Source organism: Diceros bicornis, chromosome 14 (assembly GCF_020826845.1).
Source record: "Diceros bicornis minor isolate mBicDic1 chromosome 14, mDicBic1.mat.cur, whole genome shotgun sequence".
In the NCBI taxonomy this organism is placed as follows: domain Eukaryota; kingdom Metazoa; phylum Chordata; class Mammalia; order Perissodactyla; family Rhinocerotidae; genus Diceros; species Diceros bicornis.
The window spans coordinates 10,374,625-10,395,818 of record NC_080753.1 but is presented as its reverse complement, the minus strand read 5'-3'; the positions used below and the strand labels follow the sequence as shown (position 1 = coordinate 10,395,818).

General features: G+C 38.0%; 1 protein-coding gene and 1 long non-coding RNA gene across 5 annotated transcripts in view; one reads left to right on the top strand and one right to left on the bottom strand.

Annotated features, from left to right (window-relative positions):
* BEND6 (BEN domain containing 6) overlaps positions 1 to 18,990 on the top strand; it is a 51,566-nt gene extending 32,576 nt beyond the window's left edge. For 2 of the 4 annotated variants that reach the window (XM_058554125.1, XM_058554124.1), the window contains exons 4-6: positions 9,267 to 9,487; positions 11,057 to 11,249; positions 12,480 to 12,744. In XM_058554125.1, coding sequence (XP_058410108.1) covers positions 9,267 to 9,487; positions 11,057 to 11,249; positions 12,480 to 12,736 — 671 coding nt within the window. In that variant the 3' untranslated portion in view covers positions 12,737 to 12,744. Of the gene's footprint in view, positions 1 to 9,266; positions 9,488 to 11,056; positions 11,250 to 12,479; positions 12,745 to 17,310; positions 17,424 to 17,735 lie in introns of those variants that run through there. The other 2 variants (XR_009221970.1, XM_058554126.1) reach the window with 2 other exon arrangements.
* Positions 9,069 to 15,430, bottom strand: LOC131413556 (uncharacterized). The gene is made up of 3 exons (XR_009221971.1): positions 15,352 to 15,430; positions 10,279 to 10,450; positions 9,069 to 9,516 (listed from the first exon to the last, which is right to left on the bottom strand). It is a non-coding gene; the product is annotated as an uncharacterized LOC131413556 (long non-coding RNA).
* Positions 18,991 to 21,194: the final 2,204 nt, after the last annotated feature.

Genomic DNA, 21,194 nt, shown 5'->3' with positions numbered 1-21,194 from the left:
AACACAGAGAAATTTTAAAGCTCAGGGTTTATGATGGGGGTGGGGAGGGGATAGAGGTAGAGAAATTAAAAAGAAATAAGCCAAATCACACCACAGAACTACTAAAGGTTTAGGAATTGTACCTGTGAAAGGGAGAAAACTGGAGGAGTCATTGAAACACCTACATAAAGACCATTTGGGGCCACAAAGCCACACATTCTTCCCATGTAGCCTTCAACTCCAACTCTTCACCACAGCAGAAAGTCGAGGTTTTCTCTCAGGAGAGCTATGAACTCAGGGATGCTGGGCACAGCTGAGGGAAGGGGTGATTATTTAAGGAAATCCTTCAACAGGGAACACAGAGATCAAGACAAGCAAAGAGAAAAATAAGGCCAAAGGAAACAGACAATGAAGGGAGGAGAAAAAAGCTCCATGAAACAAGAACAAGGTAGTTTAAGAAAGGAATAGTCAAAGAACAAGGGCAAGGAGGAACTTAGACATTCAGATAAAATGTCTGGAAGTTATAGTTGAGAAAATCCTGTAGATACTGGAACAAGAAGACAAAGCAAAGGAAGACAGAAAAGATTAGGAAAAGTAGAGAATTAGTCCAGGAAGTTGAACATCCAAAGACAAGAGGTCCTAAAAGTGAGATGAGAGAAGAGGGAGAAGTTACAAAAAACAAATAATACAATAAATTTCTAGAACTGAAGGACACAAATTTCTAGATTACAAGATACCACCAAAAGCAAAAAGACTTGTCAAAGGCATAACATTGTGAAATTTCAGAACACCAGAAGTAAACGGAAGATCCACAAGCTTTCAGGGAGAACAAGCATGTCACATGCTAAGGACTAGGAATCAGAATGGCATTGGACTTTTCACCAGCAACACTGGAAGCTCCAAAATAATTCAGCAAGGCCTTCAAAATTCTGAAGGGAAATGACTTAAACCTTGACTTCTATACCCAGTGAAATTATCAACCAAGTCTGAGGGTATAATAATAATATTTTTACACTTACAAATTCTCAATAGTGTACTTCCCATGCTTTCTTTTTCAAAAGCTAATGGAGGATGTGCTCCTCCAAAATGAGAGAGTAAATCTGGAACGAGAAAGAAGTGGTATCCAGAAAACAGGTGGTCCCATTCTGGAGAGAGACAGGAGGAGCCACAGAATGATAGTGAAGGGATCTCCAGAGTGACAAGTGTACAGCGGCCTAGAAGCAGTTAGTCCAGATTGTGGAGGTGTACAGACGGTTCCAGAAGAGACAGCTCCAAGAAAAATATGAAGTTGATAGATGACATGATGAACCCAAAAATACTGAAAGGGGATTTTACACCTGTGGTAGGAAGTTTAGAGATGTGTGAGAGAAACAGTAAATAATAGTAATAATAATAATAATAATACGCAAACTAAAAAAATGAGATAATTATTAAGTCTAGGGAAAAAATCATGTTTTAAAGGAAAGGAATTGTGAATAGTATTTACATCACTATAATAATGTAAACACACTATTTATTGAACTAACAATTGTGTTACCACTATACTGAAATGATGGAAAAGGAGAAGAGTGTGTATATGTGTGCACGTGGGTACTATGTGTGTGTGTTTCCCTGTGGCTTGGGCAGGAGTTGAAAGAAAGAGCCACACTGTCATATTACATGGTTGAAAGTCAACAAATAACTGTATGAATCTGGAAAAAAAATCAAGAAATAGTTGTATATGCATATTATTATTTAAGACTATGAAGGTAACCACCAGAAGAAACAGGTAAATGGACTGGAAGTGATAGCCTGGGTGGTGAGTAATAGAGCAGAGGACTGCTGTTTTTCATTATAAGCCTTATGTTATTTAAAAAATAATAAATACCTGGTACATAATAGATTCCCAAAATTAGTAGCTACCATATTTTTTAAAATCAGTAATTTCCATATAGATAGAAAATTGCCAGTTATATTCCTAAAAGAAAGAAAAAAGAATCTACTCACATTAATTACAGACAACTATAAAATATCTACTAATTACTCTAACAAGAAATGTGTGGGATCTATGAAGAAAAATAAAAATTCTCAGTGGAGAAGTAAAGAATCCTAAATAAATGGAGAGATGTCACATTCATAGATGAGAAGAGAAGATCCCAATTTATCCCAAAATAATGAATTGTTTGAATGGCATCCCAATCAAATACCAATGATTGTTTTGTTTTGGTTTGTTTTTGGTAATTTTAGAATAATTATTCTAAAGTTAACCTGAAAGAATAAATAGGTAAAATCAATTAAAACATTCTGGAAAAAATATGAAGTCATGGGGCTGGCCTGGTGGCGCAAGCGGTTAAGTGTGCGCACTCCACTGGGGCGGCCCAGGGTTCGCCGGTTCGGATCCCGGGCACGCACCTACGCACCGCTTGTCAAGCCATGCTGTGGCGGCGTCCCGTATAAAGTGGAGGAAGATGGGCACGGATGTTAGCCCAGGGCCAGTCTTCCTCAGCAAAAAAAAAAAGGGTGGGGGAGGATTGGCAAATGTTAGGTCAGGGCTGATCTTCCTCACACACACAAAAAAATATGAAGTCATAACTTGTCAACATTAAATCACACAATAATTAAAAGCAACTTGCTAGTGGTAGCGTCAGCAGATCAATGGAACAGAATGCATATCCCCAAAACAGAACCTCACGTATGACAAAGAAACTATCCTAGAGGCACTGTGGCAGAGAGGTAAAGAGAATGGATTGAGAGAGGCCGAACCACCTGGGTTCAAACCCTGGCTCTGCTACCTACTCGCTGTGTAACCTTGTGCAGGTTGTTTAATCACTCTGTGCCTCAGTTTCCTCATCTCTAAAAGGAAATAATAAAAGTACTTAGTGGGTGACATGTAAAGCATTCAGAACTGAGCCTGGCAATAGCAAGTGCTGTATGAGTAGTCGCTGTTACGGTGTCACTGTCAAGAGTTACCAGGGCCAGCTTCGTGGGTGTGTGACCTGCACAGTCACACAGGGCCCTGCACTTAGAAAGCCCCCACATACTAGTTAAAGGCTCTTCCGTCACCATATTAAAATTCTTAAGAAGTTTTGAACAAGGAGTCCTGCATTTTCACTTGGCAGTGAGCCTGGCAATTTATGTAGCGAGTCCTGCAAGTCCATCAGGAAAAGGATGAATTATTCAACAAATGGCGCTGAGAAAACTGATATTCCAGTGTGGGGGTTAGGGGGCAGGTTCAAGTTAGGTTCTCATTTCACACCATGTGGCACACTGAAAACATAACTATACAGTTTAAATAAAAACTCCATGTTCCGAATTTGAGTGGGAAATACTGGCTTAAACAGGTGATGAATTTTATCTGTGAAAATTAATAATATATATTTTCTAATACTGTTTACTGAATAGGCCTAGAAACAAGAAGCTAAAAACAAAGAGCACTCTAGCACCTGGATGTGGTCTTGTAATACCATTTCCCACTGAAAGGAGCTAGGGTTCTTTGGAGAAATGGCTGCTTCTAGAACTTGCATGGGAAATGTACAAGATAAGCCTTGTCAGGAGCCTTGAACAGGAAATATAGATGAAAATCGTTTCAGACCAGAAAGCAAGGAAGTTAGCAAAGACTATATGGACGTGTCAACTAGAAGAGGTTCCCACTGGGCAAAGATGGGCCACTTTGAGCATCAATAAGAATGATAACTGCAATAGGTTATCATATATATTTAAATGCATGAGTTCATAATGGTATTCAAAAAAGGAAAAACTTAATGGCCATCTGAAAGAACCAACTCATTATTTTGAAAACTGGCAAATACAGACCAAAAAATCATGCATTTATCCTGCCATTATTATGTGAAATGAACCTCAGGGTAACCCAATAGTTGATGAGACGAAGTTTCCCTTCGTAGAAGAATTCTAGCTAATAAATGAAGAAGAAAATAATTAGAATATCACCATTTTTCAACCTCTTACGATGTATTGAATCTAAGCATGATCATCGGTGACTGCTAATATCACAAAAAGAGCTAATTATGCATTAAATGCCACCTGATGGAAGTTAAAACACTACCTAAATCTGATCAAGCCTTTAGATCTAACTACCAATTTACTGCAAATACAGTGAACAGGAGAATATGTTAAACATCACCTTAGGGATGCAATCAGCAAAATCCAGACTATGGAAAACCCTGCAGGACAAATGACCCAGTTTCTTCAACTAATAAGTTGCAAGGAAAAAAAACTAGAAGAGGGAGAGGAAACCTAGAGTTTGTATGAAAGAGACAGCAACTAATTGTAAGGTATGGACCTTATATGGGTCCTGATTCAAACAAACTAAAAACAACCACAACAAGGAGACAATCAGATAAATTTGAACATTTACTAGGTTTTTTTTAATTTTTAATGATATTAAAGAACTATTGTTAGGTATTTCTGGCTACGACAATGGTGTTACGGTTATATTTTTTAAATTTCTTATTTTTAGAGATACATACAGAAATATTTACAGATTAAATGAGATGATGCCTGTGATTTGCTTGAAGTAATCTTGGGGGTGGAGAGAAAGGGGGTAGGGGTATAGATGTAACAAGATTGGCCATGAGTTGAAACTGGGGTATGCGGTATATGGAAGTTTACTATTTTTGTTTGTGTTTAAGATTTTCCATGAAAAGTTAGAAAATATATATCCAGGCAGAAAAAAGCTTACGTATAAAAAGATGTTTAAACTATACAAAATATATGCGTGAATATATGGCTGATCTGAATTGTGAGTGACTTTCTAAGCATAAAATAAATGAGTAATATACTAAAGACTGCCACTTTAACTAAAATAAAGACTAAAAATGTGTGTATGCTTTAAAAATATCATAAAATTAAAAGATAAACGCTCTAAGAAAAATATTTGCAACTTATGACAAATAAAAGATGAAAATGCTTAGTATATAAGGGAGTTAATAGTAGCTAACACATTGTGCTTATAATACACTAGGCACTCTTATAAGCACTACAGAAACCATTTAAGTTATTATAAAATAGAAAAAGTACTAATATTCCATGGCCTTACAGATAATTCATGAAAGAATTTCAACTAATCAATAAACAAATAAATATATATTTAACTTCACAATACTCAAATAATTGCAATTTAAATTATACTAAGATTTTAACGTACCAAAATAGTGAAGATTTGTATTAATGATAAACATCTGTTGTTGATGGTGCAGTGAAATGGCTGACTTCTTACATAGCTGGTGGGCGTGTAAGTTGGAAGAATCTTTCTAGAGAGGAATTCAGCAATATTAATTGAGTCTTGAAAACAATTATACCTTTGACCCTATTATTATGCTTTCAGGAATGTATAGCATTGACATGATCAGAGATGCATATGAAGATGTATGTGCTGGGCAGTTCATAAGAGTTTTGTTTGTAATACAGAAAAATTGGAAGCAATCTAAATTCCAAAAAGAAAAAAAAAGGAGCAGTTAAATAAATTATGGAACATCAATACCTTGGAATATTAGGGAACCCTTAAAGTCGTGTTTTTAAGTGGAAGCTAACCCATCAACAGGTGAATGGATACCGTAATTGCGAGGTATCCGTACAATGAGATATTATTCAGCAATAGAAAGAAATGGATAACTGATACACACAACAAAGTAAATGAATGTCAAAACATTATGCAGATTTATATGGTGACTGACAAATAATGTACAACTGAAAACACAATGTTATAAACTATTATGACATCAACAAAAAAAATTTTTTTAAAACACTATGCAGAGCAAAAAAACAAGTCAGACAGAAAAAAGGAGACTACACTAAGTCCATTTATATGGAATTCTAGAATAGGCAAAACATATCTCTGGCTAAAGAAGTCAGATTAGTGGTCGCCTCTGAGGCAAGTCTGGAGATTGACTTAGTGGGGACATGAGACAAGTTTCTGGGAGGATGGAAATGTTCCATATCTTGATGGGTGTGCGTTAACTGGGGATTCCTTTTGTCAAACTCATCTCCCTTACCTACTTAATTTCTGCTCAGACTTCATGTAAGATCTAGCCTTTGACTCTATGTAAATTAGACCCCAAAAGATCACATTTTCCAAGAAGACAATAAAATAGACAAAATACTCAATTTACAGCATGGCTTGACAATAGGTGTGTCAATGCATGCCCAGGATCCAAACCGGGAGACCCTGGGCCGCCACAGCGGAGTGCACACACTTAACCGCTTGCGCCACGGGGCCAGCCCCCTCAATTTACAGTCTTAATTGGAAAAAAGAACCATGATACCATGCTATGTATATAGTATGGTCCTAATTATGTAAAAGAAAATACATGAATGTAGATAAGATACACAGATAGAAATGACAAGAAGGATATATTCCAATGAACATGTACAACTTTGATTATTAGAAAAAACAGTAAATATTCTTGAAACTTCACTTTATACCAAATTCTCTTTTTCTCTTTACATTCTAGCTTTGGCCTTCTTGCAGTTCCTCAAATACAGAACTTGTGTCTCCTATGCCTCTGATGACCTCCTCATTCCCTTCAGCTTTTTATTTCCTGCTCAGCCTTCAGCTCTCAGATCAATCTTCACTTCCCTAGAGAAGTTCTCTGTGCTGTGCCCTTCCCTCCCCTCACCTCCCCAGCCTGGGTCAAGCACATTATGCCTTTCCTTTATGGCACTTAACAATCGTAATTTTTCATTTCTTTGCATATACCTTGAGTTAGCCAAACTGCAAGGTTAAGGGCATTGTCCAATAGGTGCCAGGGCATTATCCAATAAGTGCCAAGTCTCCCTAAGACTTCTGATACCAACTGCAAGTTTGGGGGTTTTCCAAAACCACCCTCAGTTTCAATAATTTGCTGGAGAAACTCACAACTCACTGAAACCTATTATACTCATGGCTACATTTATTACAGGGGAAGAATGCAAATTAGAACCAGCCAAAGTTGGAGAGACACATAGGGGAGAGTCTGGGCAGTTCGCAACTGTGAAGCTTCTCTTGGCCTCAGGATGCATTACCCTCCTAGCATTTAAGTGTTACAATATGCCCGGAGTATTATCCATCCAGGAAGCTCACCTGAGCACCAGTGTCAAAAGGTTTTATTGAGGGTTCATTGCATAGGCATGATTGATTGATTGATTGCCCACATGGTTGAACTCAGTCTCTAAATCTTTCTGGCTTTCTGGCTGTGGCCAGCTTCTGTCCTAAGACTATTGGGTGTGATTGTCCCCACCCTGAGAAACTCCTTAGCATAAACTATCAGGTGTGATATGAGGGTCTCACAATGAATAACAAAGACACTCCTTTCACTTGGGAAATTCTAAGGGTTTAGAGGTTACTTCCCAGGAACTGGGGCGGGGGGATGGGAGGCGTGCAGGGAGGATGCACCAGACCTCTCTTTGAGCTGGCCAAAATTTTTTTTTTTTTTTTAATTTTATTTATTTATTTTTTCCCCCAAAGCCCCAGTAGACAGTTGTATGTCATAGCTGCACATCCTTTTAGTTGCTGTATGTGGGACACGGCCCCATCATGGCCGGAGAAGCGGTGCGTCAGTGCGCGCCCGGGATCCGAACCCGGGCCGCCAGCAGCAGAGCACACACACTTAACCGCTAAGCCACGGGGCCGGCCCTGAGCTGGCCAAATTCTTGCTATACAGCATGGTTATGTAAATAATGCCCCCTACCCTTCTCAGTTCCAAAAGGCTTGGATCTCATCTGGTTTTGCTCCCCGTCTCATCCCTAGCACCTAACATGGTGGTTGGCAAACACTGAGAGTCTGCATAAGATAGTAGTTTATAGCATGGCATTGGCAGAGTGTGAATTTGAATCTTAACTCTTCGTTTCACTGACTAGGTTGACCCTGGACAGGTTATTTAACTTCTCATTGCCTAACTGTCCTCATCTGTAAATTGGGGGCGATGATCATACCTATCTCAGTGAGTTGCAAGGAGGATTAAATGAATGACTATCAGTGAAGTTCTCAGAATAGCGCCTGGCACAGAGTAAAACCTAGATAAATGTTTAATATTATTAAATGATCAATAAATAATTGTTGATTGAATAAGTGCCTAGCACATGAGAGGTGCTTAGTAAATATTAATTGAAAGAATATCAAATAAGATCTTCTTTAGTGGCTTTTCCTATCTTTCTATTAGTATTGTATCAGATGTATTGATTTGGATGTCATCAATATGCCTGATTTTCAGCTCTCAAATCAAATATTGTTCTAAAGATTATAGCTCTATAATATGCTTAAGAAAAGTACAAAAAAAGTTTCAGAGTCTTTTCGCCTCTCCAGCAAGCGGTACCCTCAACCATAGAGTGAGGGGTTGACTTAGATAGGGTCCAAGGTGTTTTCCAACGCCAACGAAATGTTATTTGTCCTTAGGAAACAAACTAGATATAACAGAGAAGACCATTTTACATGGAGGCATGAAACCTTTGACTGTGTAAGTTTCCATTAAAAAAAAGGAACCAAGGAACATTCGCTTGATTACCAAAATTCATCTTTAATATGTGAAAACATAGGTTTGAATTGTGGCAATGAAATTTTATTAATTTGATGGAATTCGACTCCCCCGCAAACCACACACAAAGGTCATAGAAAATTTATTTTAACCTGTGAGAAATGGTTTATTTTATCTTGTCACTTAAACTGGCCTAATGTGAGTGTCTGGAAGGTGATTGATAATAGAATCAGTGATGTCTCCAAGCAAGAGATTAAAAACCTTCAAATAATACTATTAGCAATTAGAAAAAAGAAGCAACTTTTTAAAACATTCATTTTAGTTATGAAGTAATGCATATCCATTTAAATACAATAACCAAATGTTTTTAAATTGATGTATTATTATTCACCAATTATTAAATTTTTTGTGTGTGTGTGTGAGGAAGATTAGCCCTGAGCTAACATCCGATGCCAATCCTCCTCTTTTTTGCTGAGGAAGACTGGCCTTGGGCCAACATCCGTGCCCATCTTCCTCTACTTTATATGGGACGCCGCCACAGCATGGCTTGAGAAGCGGTGCGTCGGTGCTCGCCCAGGATCTGAACCTTTGAACCCCGGGCCGCCACAGTGGAGCGCGCACACTTAACCGCTTGCGCCACCGGCCGGACCCATTAAATTATTTAATAACAAAAAGTAAATATGTTCCAACCACTCTTCTTACCATGTTTATTTTCCAAAGATAGCAAATGTTAACAACTTGTTCCACATATTTCTATGCATATACACGCAATAAAAAATATGTACGTATGCCCATTATTAAAAGTATTTATAAAGTGTTACTTTTTTGTTGCCATTTTAGTGTTACCACAGGCAGTCACCCAGTTTGAAGAACTGGTTGGCATGGCGGAGTCTCTGCTTAAGGGTGGAGGAACCATGGCTACATCAGCGTCCACCCTCTGGAGAGCAACGAACAACTCCTCACCAGATTCATTTGCCTCAACGTGGAGTAACTCTAATTCTAATTCCAGTTCACCGATTTCCTTAAAAGCTGATGAAGAGCATCACGCCGGAGAGCAACAGGTCTGTCGAGATACTTGCCCTACCTTTCTCTAGGATACAGTGAAACATAAAAATTAAAATAAGAGTGCAAAATGATCGTTCTTTTACCAGATAACTTTAGGTAACGTTAGGTCACAACCATAACATTCCAATTGCATACAACAATTTTTTTTTTACAATAAATCTAATGTTTGTAAAACAAATTTCCAGTTTAGAAAACTAAAGTCAAATTGTGGACAACGATGAAGTTATTAAACTAGAAAATTCTTCAACCAATGACAGAAGGATAACTATGCATTAAGGGTTTTAAAATTATGACCCTGAGAGAAGGTAAATTTCAGCCTCTGCATGCTGGCTGAACACAATTCTTTTTCTACTTTCCCAATTTCTCTTAATCAAGAAACAGAGGCTAAAAAGGCAAGAGTTTTGTTAGAATCAGGTATCAGCCTCGGAAAATATGCCTTCAAGACCAATAATTAAATAATAACAATCTAACATTCAAAATATTTGAATCTTGGGCCGGCCCTGTGGCTTAGCGTTTAGTGCGTGCGCTCCACTGCTGGCGGCCCGGGTTCAAATCCCGGGTGGGCACCGACGCACCGCTTCTCCGGCCATGCTGAGGCCGCGTCCCACATACAGCAACTAGAAGGATGTGCGACTATGACATACAACTATCTACTGGGGCTTTGGGGAAAAGAAATAAAAAAATAAAAATTATATTAAAAAAACAAAATATTTGAATTTTAGTGTGTCCGTTTCCGTGTAACAGATTACCACAAATTTAGTGATTTATAATAATACAAATTTATTACCTCAGAGTTCTGTAGGTCAGAAGTGCGGTCAAACAAAGGTGTCCTCCTTTCTGGAGGCTCTCTGGAGGAATCTGTTTCCTGCTCATTTGGGTTGTTGTAGAATTCAGTTTCTTGTGGTTGTAGAACTGAGTTCCCTGTTTTCTTGCTGATTGTAAACTGAAGGCCATTCCTGCTTCAGAGGCAAGCACATTCCTTGGTTTGTGGTCCACTTCTGCCATCTTCTAAGCCAGCCATGGCAGGCAAAATCCCTCTCTTCTAATCTGTCCTCCTTCTGTGTCTTTTTTCTGACCCACTCCTATGCCTCCCTCTTTTACGTTTAAGGGCTCCTGTGATTAGATGGGGCCCACCTGGATAATCCAGGATAATTACCCCATCTCAAGGTACTTAACTCTTAATCACACCTCCAAAGTTGTTTGTCCCATATAAGGTAACATATTCACAGGTTCCAGGGATTAGGATGTGGATATCTTCAGTGAGACGTTATTCTGCCTACCACACTGAGTAGGAAGTGTTGAGGATGGGACTAATCCTTAAAGCACCAAATCCAGATTACATGACAAGAATTTGTATATACTCTGGAACAAATACCTCATAAATATTGGGAATTATCTCAAAGATAACATTTAACTCTAACCCCTGAAATATAAAATATATATTAAAAGTATAATATGTCACCTTAAAAAATGGTTTTGTTTTCTGATATGTCTTAATTAGTAACATATTTCTCCAGGTATCACTTCTCTTTTCTTTTTCTAACTTGAGTTTTTTTTTTTTTTAGTTCAAGATTGAAAAATGGCAGATTGCCCGTTGTAACAAGAGCAAACCTCAGAAGTTTATTAATGATTTAATGCAAGTACTTTACACAAATGAGTACATGGCCACACACAGTCTGACAGGGGCAAAATCCTCTACTTCAAGGGACAAAGCCGTAAAACCAGCTATGAATCAGAATGAAGTCCAAGAAATCATAGGTGATAATATGATTGCATTATATTGTCACATGAATTTGAAATTATTTTACCATTCAAGGTTGTTATCTTTTCATGGCCTTTTTTTTTTCTAATTTATTTTTCAATGAAAGAAAAATATCAGGATAGTCTAAATCTCTTATTAAATATGGAAAATTTTGTAGAAAAACTTTACATTAAAAGTTATTATTGGACCAGCCCGGTGGCGTAAGCAGTTAAGTGCGCGTGCTCCACTGCGGCGGCCCAGGGTTCGCCGGTTCGGATCCTGGGCGCACGCCGACGCACTACTTGTTGAGCCATGCTGTGGCGGCGTCCCATGTAAAGCAGAGGAAGATGGGCACGGATGTTAGCCCAGGGCCAGTCTTCCTCAGAAAAAAGAGGAGGATTGGCATATAAAGTAGAGGAAGATGGGCATGGATGTTAGCTCAGGGCCAGTCTTCCTTAGAAAAAAGAGGAGGATTGGCATCGGATGTTAGCTCAGGGGTGATCTTCCTCACCAAAAAAAAAAAAAGTTATTATTAAAATGAAACCAAATTTTATATCACTGAAAAATTTGGATTCATAAAATTCATAGCTTTAGGAAAGTAAATTTTCAAAATCCTTTGAAACAAAATTTCAATAATAGTTTGCATCTTATTTTCTCTTTCTGATCTTGGTTATATCCCTTATCTTTTATTCTAAAAAAATAGAGGTTAATTTGACTATCCTATTTATGGTTTTTAAGTTATTGAATCTCCTAAAATATACTAATCTAGATGATCAAATAATTTTTTTTGCAAATATCCAACAAATTTAGGGAATCCCTGAATCCCAGCTCTCCAAATGTCAATAGTATGTCATTTCTTAGTTGGAAAGGGGTCAGTCAGAATCTAATTGTTTCAGCTGATGTTGGGAATGGATAAAAATAAATTCCTAACATTTTGGAGCAAGGGGACTTGCTCCAAAGAGCAAGAAGAGTTCAGAGCAAGTAGCAAGGTTCAAGTTGAGTGGTACCGCAGGAAGACAAATATGTGTGCTCTCAGTTTATAACATAGACCTTCCTCATCTCTTGCTTTGCTCTGAAAAACCTGCCTATATATTCATCTATTTAAATATCTCAGGGGTGTTTGGGCTGCTTTTGCAAAATAGAGACAAAATTATAATGCGGATTGTTTGATGTTCTATCTCAGTTCATACTTACAGATGCAAAGGCCTCATTAAGTGTTTTGTGTGTTATTGTTGTTGTTTTCACAGGAGTCACAAAACAGTTATTCCCCAACACAGATGATGTTTCGATCAGGAGAATGATAGGGCAAAAGCTGAACAACTGTACCAAGAAGCCAAATTTAAGCAAAAATCTGAACTCTCAGGATATTAAGCAGATCCTTTTGGTAAGTCTTTTAAATCCTCACAATCTTTTCAAGGTGGCACGGAGATGTAATACTTCTATCCCTGGAATAGCATTTTCTGAACTCTCTACTAGAGAGTACTCATGGCCTGTAAATTGCTAATAGGTGTTCCTGAGGGTGACAGTGGGACAGGAAGGGGATGTAAATTTGGGAAATGCTGAGTTCAGATTTTCCTTTCCCAGAACCTCTCAGATATTTTGATACCCATGCACACCAGAAATCTCTAAGAAGGGGGTATAGTATGTAGTGTTTTCCAGAAGAACTTTTTCTTCTTTATAGAGCATTTGCTAACTTGTGGGTAAAGGTAGAAAGGAGCCAAAGGAGGGACACAGGACAATTTAGAAGTGTTTCTCCAGAACGGGAGATGCAGACCCTTGGGAAATCTCTGAGGTGCGTCAATGGGACTGAACTTCAACTCTACACAGCTTTGACCTGTGTACAAACTACTGGCTGGAAGTATTGAGGGGTCTCCTCCACCATCCTCCGTTCTGCTTCTCATTGTCTTGAAGTCTTTAAATCTGTTGTTATAGTTTGTATTTGTTTGATAAGGATTTTTACCAAGATGTTTCTATTGTACTAAGAAAAGGAATTACTTGTTTTTAGTGAGTTCTGAAGGAAATCACTCGATAGTCAGGCCCTGCCCTGGGCAAAACTGTGACTTGGAATTTTGTGTTTGCTTTAGCAACCCAATGTCCTGGGCATTTCACCCATGCTCACCCTTCCTCTCCATTATTTTGATGGAAAATATGTGAAAAATATGCATTATTGTGTTATTAATATTTTAATTGATAAGAGCTATATGGTAAACACATGAGGGCAGGGTTTTCCCCATTTTCTTTACTTCTCTCTTTGACTTCCACTTTGCCTGTTTTGCGCCTAACTATAGCCACCTCTGAGACCATTTTACGTCTCTCTTTCTTCTGACCATGTTTTAAACTGATGTGGAACTGCATATAATGCCGTAATTCCCCCACCCACACTGTACCCATTGCTGACTATCACCCCTATCCTCCTTGAGGGTCCCTTACTATTTTGCTAGACAACTAAGGTAAGCTCGATGAGGGTCAACAATAGTTTCTCTTCCCAAAAAAAGAACAACTTATAACAACTGCAGGGGGATTATTTCCCTTGGCTCATATATACTGGTAGACTGACTTGAAGATTTATAAAAGATAAAGATACTGTATCCTTTTTCTCCTCAAGTGATTAAAAATTTCAGTAGATTGTGAATCTCACAACTTCCCAGTTGGGAGATAATTGCTTAAATGAGCACTTAGAACTTGTCATTTTGACATGAGGCTACCCAGTTATCCTGGGGTATGATGGCCAAGTTCCTGTAAATGCTGTGAAACCAGACCTCCAAGTTATAGAGCTATCTTTTGGAGCACATTATTGTACGTCAGAGCTCTGCAAAGCATTTTAATATCCTAACTTCTGCCTTTTTAATATCTCAGACTGCCAAGGGTAGGCACAAAACTCATATCAGTCAGCAGATTGTTGAAGATATTAAAGTTAAAAGGTTTTCATATCAGTTTTGCTTGTACTGGCCAGTAGTAGTGTTATTAAGTCACCTGGCTGTGGCATTAATTAAAATTGAAGAAAGGAACAAATCTTTTGCTATGAACACAATACGTTCCGGGCCCAAGCCTTGCTTTGTTGCCAAGTTGCTTAGAACAGAAATGCATATATTTGAACAGAAGTAGAGTTTAACACTAGAATGTGAAAAGAAATCTTTAACTGGCAGATATCTTTCATTTAAAGTATGGCTAAATCCACATTATTTCAAAAAGACTGAGAAAATATCCTGGGAAAGACAGGGTCACATAAAACCGAATTTAGCCATGCTTGATGAATTAGGTATAGCACCATCTAGTGGAATGCTTCTGTATTTTTCTCTTGGTTATTTAACTAACAGGAGCCTGAAGGTGACTACACTTATTCAAGCAAACCATACCTCCTCTTCACTCCGCCCCAAAAAGTATTCTTTGGAAAAATAACTTTCCTCGTATTACTATGACGGAGGCAATATGTGCTGCAAAATCATGTAGACTTCTACGAATTCCTGTACATCCAGGAAGCCTGGCCACTCCCACCCATGGGCCCTGTGGTGAACTGTGCCCTCCACCCAGTACTGAACTCAAGGTTGCCCCTAGTGGCTTGGATTTGAAAGGACAATCATTTCCCAGCCAAGACTTATTTCTGTGAGGATAAGCGCTGAATTCCATCCTTCCCCCTTTCTCATCTGTTCTCTCTCACTCCTGTGACTGCCCTCAAGTTCCTTCAGCTAACACTTTCCCAAGAGCTCAATGTTGCCAATCTTTCTCGCCTTTCTCCACGTTTTGCTTCTTTCTTACAGGAGCTGAGGAAAATTTTATTTACAAGAATTACAGAATGTTGGACTATCACTGCCATAACACCCCACTAAGTGGTCAAGCAGCGTTCTCCCGAAATTTCCAAAGCTGCCTCAGTGTACATAATCTCTACCATAGCATCACATACGCACATATTATAACTTGAAGATGATCTAATTCAGAACGCTCAAATGGGGTGGGAGGGAGTTTGTCCCCTGCCCCTCACCCGGGGAATATTTGAAAATGTCTGGAGATATTTTTGGTTGTCACAACTGGGTGATACTACTGGCATCTAGTGGACAGAAGCCAGGGATGCTGCGAAACACCTCACAATGCATAGGACAGCCCCCCACAACAAAGAATTACCCAGTCCAAAATGTCAGTTGTGCCGAGGTTGAGAAATCTTGGTCTAAAATGATTTCCTCAGGGCCAATCTTCCTCACCTAAATAAATAAACAAATAGTAAATGAATAAATAGATAGATAGATAAATAAATAAATAAATAATGATTTCCTTATTTTGGAGATAATGAAACTAAAGTCTGAAGAGGTTAAGTGAATTGCCAAGGTCATACGACTACTAACTAGTGGAGAGGCAATACTGGCATATAGTTCTTTGTACTTCTTATTGCATTAGTCATGGTTCTCCAGAGAAACAGACTCAATAGGATGTTAACAGAGAGAGATTTATTTTAAGGAATTGGCACACACAATTGTGGGGACCAGTAAGTCTGAAATCTACAGGACAGGACAGCAGGCTGGAGCCCCAGGGAAGAGTTGATGTTGCAGTCTTGAGTTCAAAGGCTGTCTGGAGGTGGAATTCCTCCTTTCTCAGAGGACCTCAGTCTTTTCTTTTAAGGCCTTCAACTGATTGGGTGAGACCCACCCACATTATGGAGGGTAATCTGCTTTACTGAAAATGTACTGATTTAAATGTTAATCTTATCTAAAAAATACCTTCACAGCAATGTCTAGACTGGTGTTTGACCCAACAATTGGGTACCATAGCCTCGCCAAGCTGACACATAAAATTAAATGTTTTAGGGTCAGAAAGTCTAGTTGTGAAGCCTGCACCACCTCTTAATAACTGTCTGGCCTTTGGAAAGTCACTTGACCTCTCTGAACTTTAATTTAAACAGGGATAATAGTACTATCTACCTCAAGAATGGATCCAGGATTTGTGGAACCTGAAGCTTAACAGAATTTGGGGAACTCTCTTTAGGAAAAGAAACACAAAATTACAAATACACAATCAGTTACAATTCTACATAATAATTTCGAATAAATAAATAATTAAAACTACATAATGTTTAAAAGTTAACAAATTTCTCAAATATCACATAATTTAGGGAAAGTTACAAAATATTTTTATCAACAGCTCTATAATACTTTTACCCTACTTTTTTTTTGGTTGCATACATGTTGATTGCCTCTTCATTTGACAATGATTTTGTAATAGCCTTTTCTATAGAAAGAATAGATAAATAATTTATATTATCCTCTAGCACCACTAATGGAAAATTGCTTTTTTTTCTTTTTGAGAGTTTACAGAGGTTTCTTTCAAATTCTCAACTCTTTATTAGCAATGTAATTTTTAGCATTGTTGTCAAATTTGGGGAAACCTGTACTGAGTCTCTTTGATATCTGAGCTATAAGATTTCAGGGCACTTCAAGTTTTCTACGAGTGAGTGCTCTTAAATATTCTTTGAATTGACCATATTTATAGGATTCGTAGAAGACATGGCAAACTAGACTGGCCAGCAATAATGTAACTATATATGGAAGGGATTGCAAAGCACAAAAATATATCCCAATACTTAACAAAATCTCAGAAATGCCCACTGCCACTCCAGGCTTACAATCAGAGGAGAAAATATGACTGAGGGGCAATTGAAATGAAGACAGTGGTCTTAACCGATTATGGTTGAAATATCTAATTTTGGCAAATTTAACAAAAATATATAAACATATGAAGATATTGCTAGGGTCCCTTTTTTGTCTGTGTGTGAGAAAGATCGGCCCTGAGCCAACATCTGCCAATCCTCTTTTTGCGGAGGAAGACCGGCCGTGGGCTAACATCCATGCCCATCTTCCTCCACTTTACATGGGACGCTGCCACAGCATGGCTTGCCAAGCAGTGAGTCAATGAGCGCCCAGGATGGGAACCAGCAAACCCTGGGCCGCCAGAGCAGGGCGCGCGCACCTAACCCCTTGCACCGCCAGGCCAGCCCCTAGGGTCCCTTTTTTGGAAGGTACTCATGCAAGTAAGCTTTATTAGCTCCACAGTAATTCTACCTCTGACCTAGCTCATTTGATTTTTTTTTAGTTTTGAAAGAGCTAAAGCAGATTTGGGAAGTTGCCTGATGTTTAAACAATCAATAAATGTTACTGAAGAATGACCAAACAGAATTGTTGATAATTTTTTAAGATGGTTGATGGGTAGGTGGGGATGGTTCATTTTACTTTGTGTGTTTGAAATTTTATCTAATTAAAAAGTTTTTTAAAAGTCATTTGAGATAAAAATATATATTAAATATTTTAACTGTTTTCTGTGCTGGAATTCCTCTAAATAGATCATAAAATGATTTCTAAGTCATCTCAATAGTAATAGTTCTTATGAGCAATTGGTACTTTTAAGCAAAAATTTGTGGTCAACACAAAAATAACTAACTCATACAACTCAAAAATACTATAAGAACTCTAACATAAATTTGCTCTGTTTTTTGAAATTTGATTTTTTTGGTATTATAGGTACCTGAAACAAAGCACCTTCAGTTCTAAATCTAACATTGGGTTTTGTTGGAGAATCTGCAGCCTCCCTGGCCATGCACACAGAGAGACCTGGTGACAGGCTATGGGACATGTGTACACGGATGGGCTCTCCTGATGGACCAACAAGCTCGCTGAGGAAGCTGCATGAAGATTCCGCCCTAAATACCAGTGATGCATCAAACCAGAGAATTTCTAGCAGCCAAATAAGCATGCAATATGGTTTCTTGGAAATATGCATTTTCCCATCCCAAAATGCTTCTCTGTACAGCTAACTTAACAGGATAGTCGGAGCTCTTATCATAACAACAAAGACTTCAACCCCTAAGATTCATCATCATCTGAATCAATTGCTGTACCTTTGTTATTACCATACCTTTCCACTTTAGTTTTTGGATCTTTAGCATAAGCACATGTTTGGAAAGGTAAACAGTGAAGTAATCCATGTTCACAAACATGAGAGCAGCAAAGCCAGCCTAAAATCTTATAATCATGTCTAACCAGGTAATCGTGTTTTAGCAATAAAATTACAGGATTATTCTGTTACCTAAAAATGTATAAAATGGGAATCTGAAAAAAATGACAGCAGCAAGACCTTTTTATTTTAATATGAAACTATTCCACTGTACTCGAAAAAGAAATAAACCCACGTTTTTGTGACTGTTAAAACAATACATCAACTTTCAGAAAAACTCTTTTTATGCTTCTTTGTTTACATGCTTCTAACTTTTTATTGCCCAAAGTATATTAAATACAGATGTGTCACATAAAACATCAGTATCATCTAAAACATCCTATATAAAATATAACATCCTGTGTGTCTAGTTGGTTATATTGCTACACTGCTTAGTTTTAACTGGTCTGTTTTCATAGTATCAGAAGAAAAAAGAATTGAAAACAAAATCGTATGGGTTTGATAATCACACAAAAAGACAAATACCATTTTGTAAATGAATGAAAGATAAAACATTCTTCATCAAGAGGCTTCTCCTCTGATGTCAAGTTGTCACACGTGACAACTCTATAATGCCAAGCCATGCTTCTTCAGTGCACAAGGTCATGTTTAAACTTGGAAAAGAGGATGTGTAGCATAGTTAGAAACTTCAGTACTGTGGACCCAGGGAACGTCCCATAAATGTTGCTTGATAACAATGTGGTTGTACAAAATAAATATTCTTAAGGAAATAACTTATGTTAACATTTGCTACTTTTACCTAAATATAAATAAATCCCATTGAGAACATAAAAAGTATTTGGTTGTTTCTTATTAATATAAAATCCAGGGGAAATATCCTATTCTAGGCCGATGGCTTCTTTACCTATATATTGAGGCATTTCCATTATAACTGGAGTATGTGGCTCTGGCTTGTTTGTCTTTTAAAAAGCTATGCTGTGTAGGAGATACAGACAATACCCACGGTGAGCGTCCACGCTCTAGAGGATACACACACAATGTCCAGGGAGGTTAATACTTTTTTTGAAAAAGGATAATATTACTAAGATATATGCTTTTTCCTTAACAAAAACTACTTGGTAACATAAATTTGTCTACTAAATATAAATAAAATTGCCTTCGCAAAACATAACTGTTATTCAACTGGAACTTCTATGGTCCTTCCTTAAAGTATTGTGAGATGTGTCGATATTTTTATAGATAACAGAGTATATGTATTCTTTTCAATTCAGCTTTATATATTGGTTCTAAACGAGTTATAAATTAAGAAAACTAATGAAACTGCGTAGAGTGCCCAGAAAGCAATTATTATACATGTATGTGCATATGTATGCATATATTATGTATTGAGATATATAAGAATTTAGAATATGATTAAAGTAGAACCTTTAATAAGTAGGGAAAGGAAGGTTTATTCAATAAATGATACTGAGACAACTGGTGAATGAAATTAAGTTATATTTCTACTTCATACCATAGTCCATAAAGAATTCCAGATTAATTAAAAGTAAAAATTGGGCTCAGATGAAAAAAAAAAAATACATGAATATTGTTACATTCTCTGAAAGGGAAGGACTTTCTAAGTCGACAGTTAGTGCAGCAAACGTGTCAAAGAAAACTTACTAATGTAAGAGTGCCTGCACGCGTGTTCTGTGGTCTTCCTACATGGAGACGACAGCTTCAGTGAGATTTTTACCCTCTGGGGGAACGTGTGGCCAGCATCTTCATCTGTTCCGTGACATTTTTCTGTGACTGTCTTTCATGCCTTTGTCAATTGTGCAGCTCTTTTTGACATTTTTTCTTACAAAATCTTCGTCCTGATGTTGTGGCATAGCCTTTCTTCAGCACTTGTTTTTGAATGACACGGTTTTTCCTGGTCCAGCTATTCACAAGTGGGTCCAGCATGGAGGGTGGAAGGGGCCAGGGCTCCCTTCCAGGGGTGCCACCTTTCACAGGCCCTCTCTCTGCTGTCACAGAGACCACTGATTCTGGCGGTATGGCCCCTCTGAGACATCTTTTGTGTGGCCCTGCTCCCTCTGGTTCTCTGCCCCGAGCTGAGTCTGGGAGGATTTCTGTCAGCAGCCCCGCATCCCAGGCCCTTCAGCAGCAGCAGAAGCAGAGGACGGACGGAGCCCCCGCACTTCCGGAGGGGGCTTCACCTTCAGGGAGCATTTCAGGATGGAGTAACATCCAGTAATATCATCTCTCGTGATATTTGGGATATACTTACACTGAATAATTACTCATTCATCTTCACTTCAAATTTATCTGGATGTCCTATATTTTTATTTGCTAAACCTGGCCACCCTATGCTATCAAGAGCCTAATGTAATTCTTTTTTTTTTTTTTTTCCCCCCAAAGCCCTAGTAGATAGTTGTTATGTCATAGCTGCACATCCTTCTAGTTGCTGTATGTGGGACGCGGCCTCAGCATGGCCGGAGAAGCAGTGCGTCGGTGCGTGCCCGGGATCCAAACCCAGGCTGCCAGCAGCGGAGCGCGCACACTTAACCGCTAAGCCACAGGGCCGGCCGCCTAATGTAATTCTAATTCTCATACTTTTTTTCAGGATGTGTTTCCCCATCCTCCCTGAGGCTCTTTTGATTTTCACTTTCCCTGATGTACTAGAATTTCATGAAAATATGCCTTGTTGTGTATTCTTTTTCACTCATTGTGCCGGGTATATGATGGACCCTTTCAATCTGGATACCTGTAGCCTTTAATTCTAGAAAATATATATGAAAGCTATTATACATAAAGTATATAGTTATATATAATATCTATATAAAGTATATATAGCAAGTATATATAATACTTCACAAATAATATTTTTATATTACTTTAATTATGGGAAATATATATGGGATATATGAAATACACAGTAAATATGTATATATAATATATAAAGTATATATAATAAGTATATTATATATTGTATAATACGTAATGCTATTATATCATATCCATATTATTTGTATTATACTAAATAG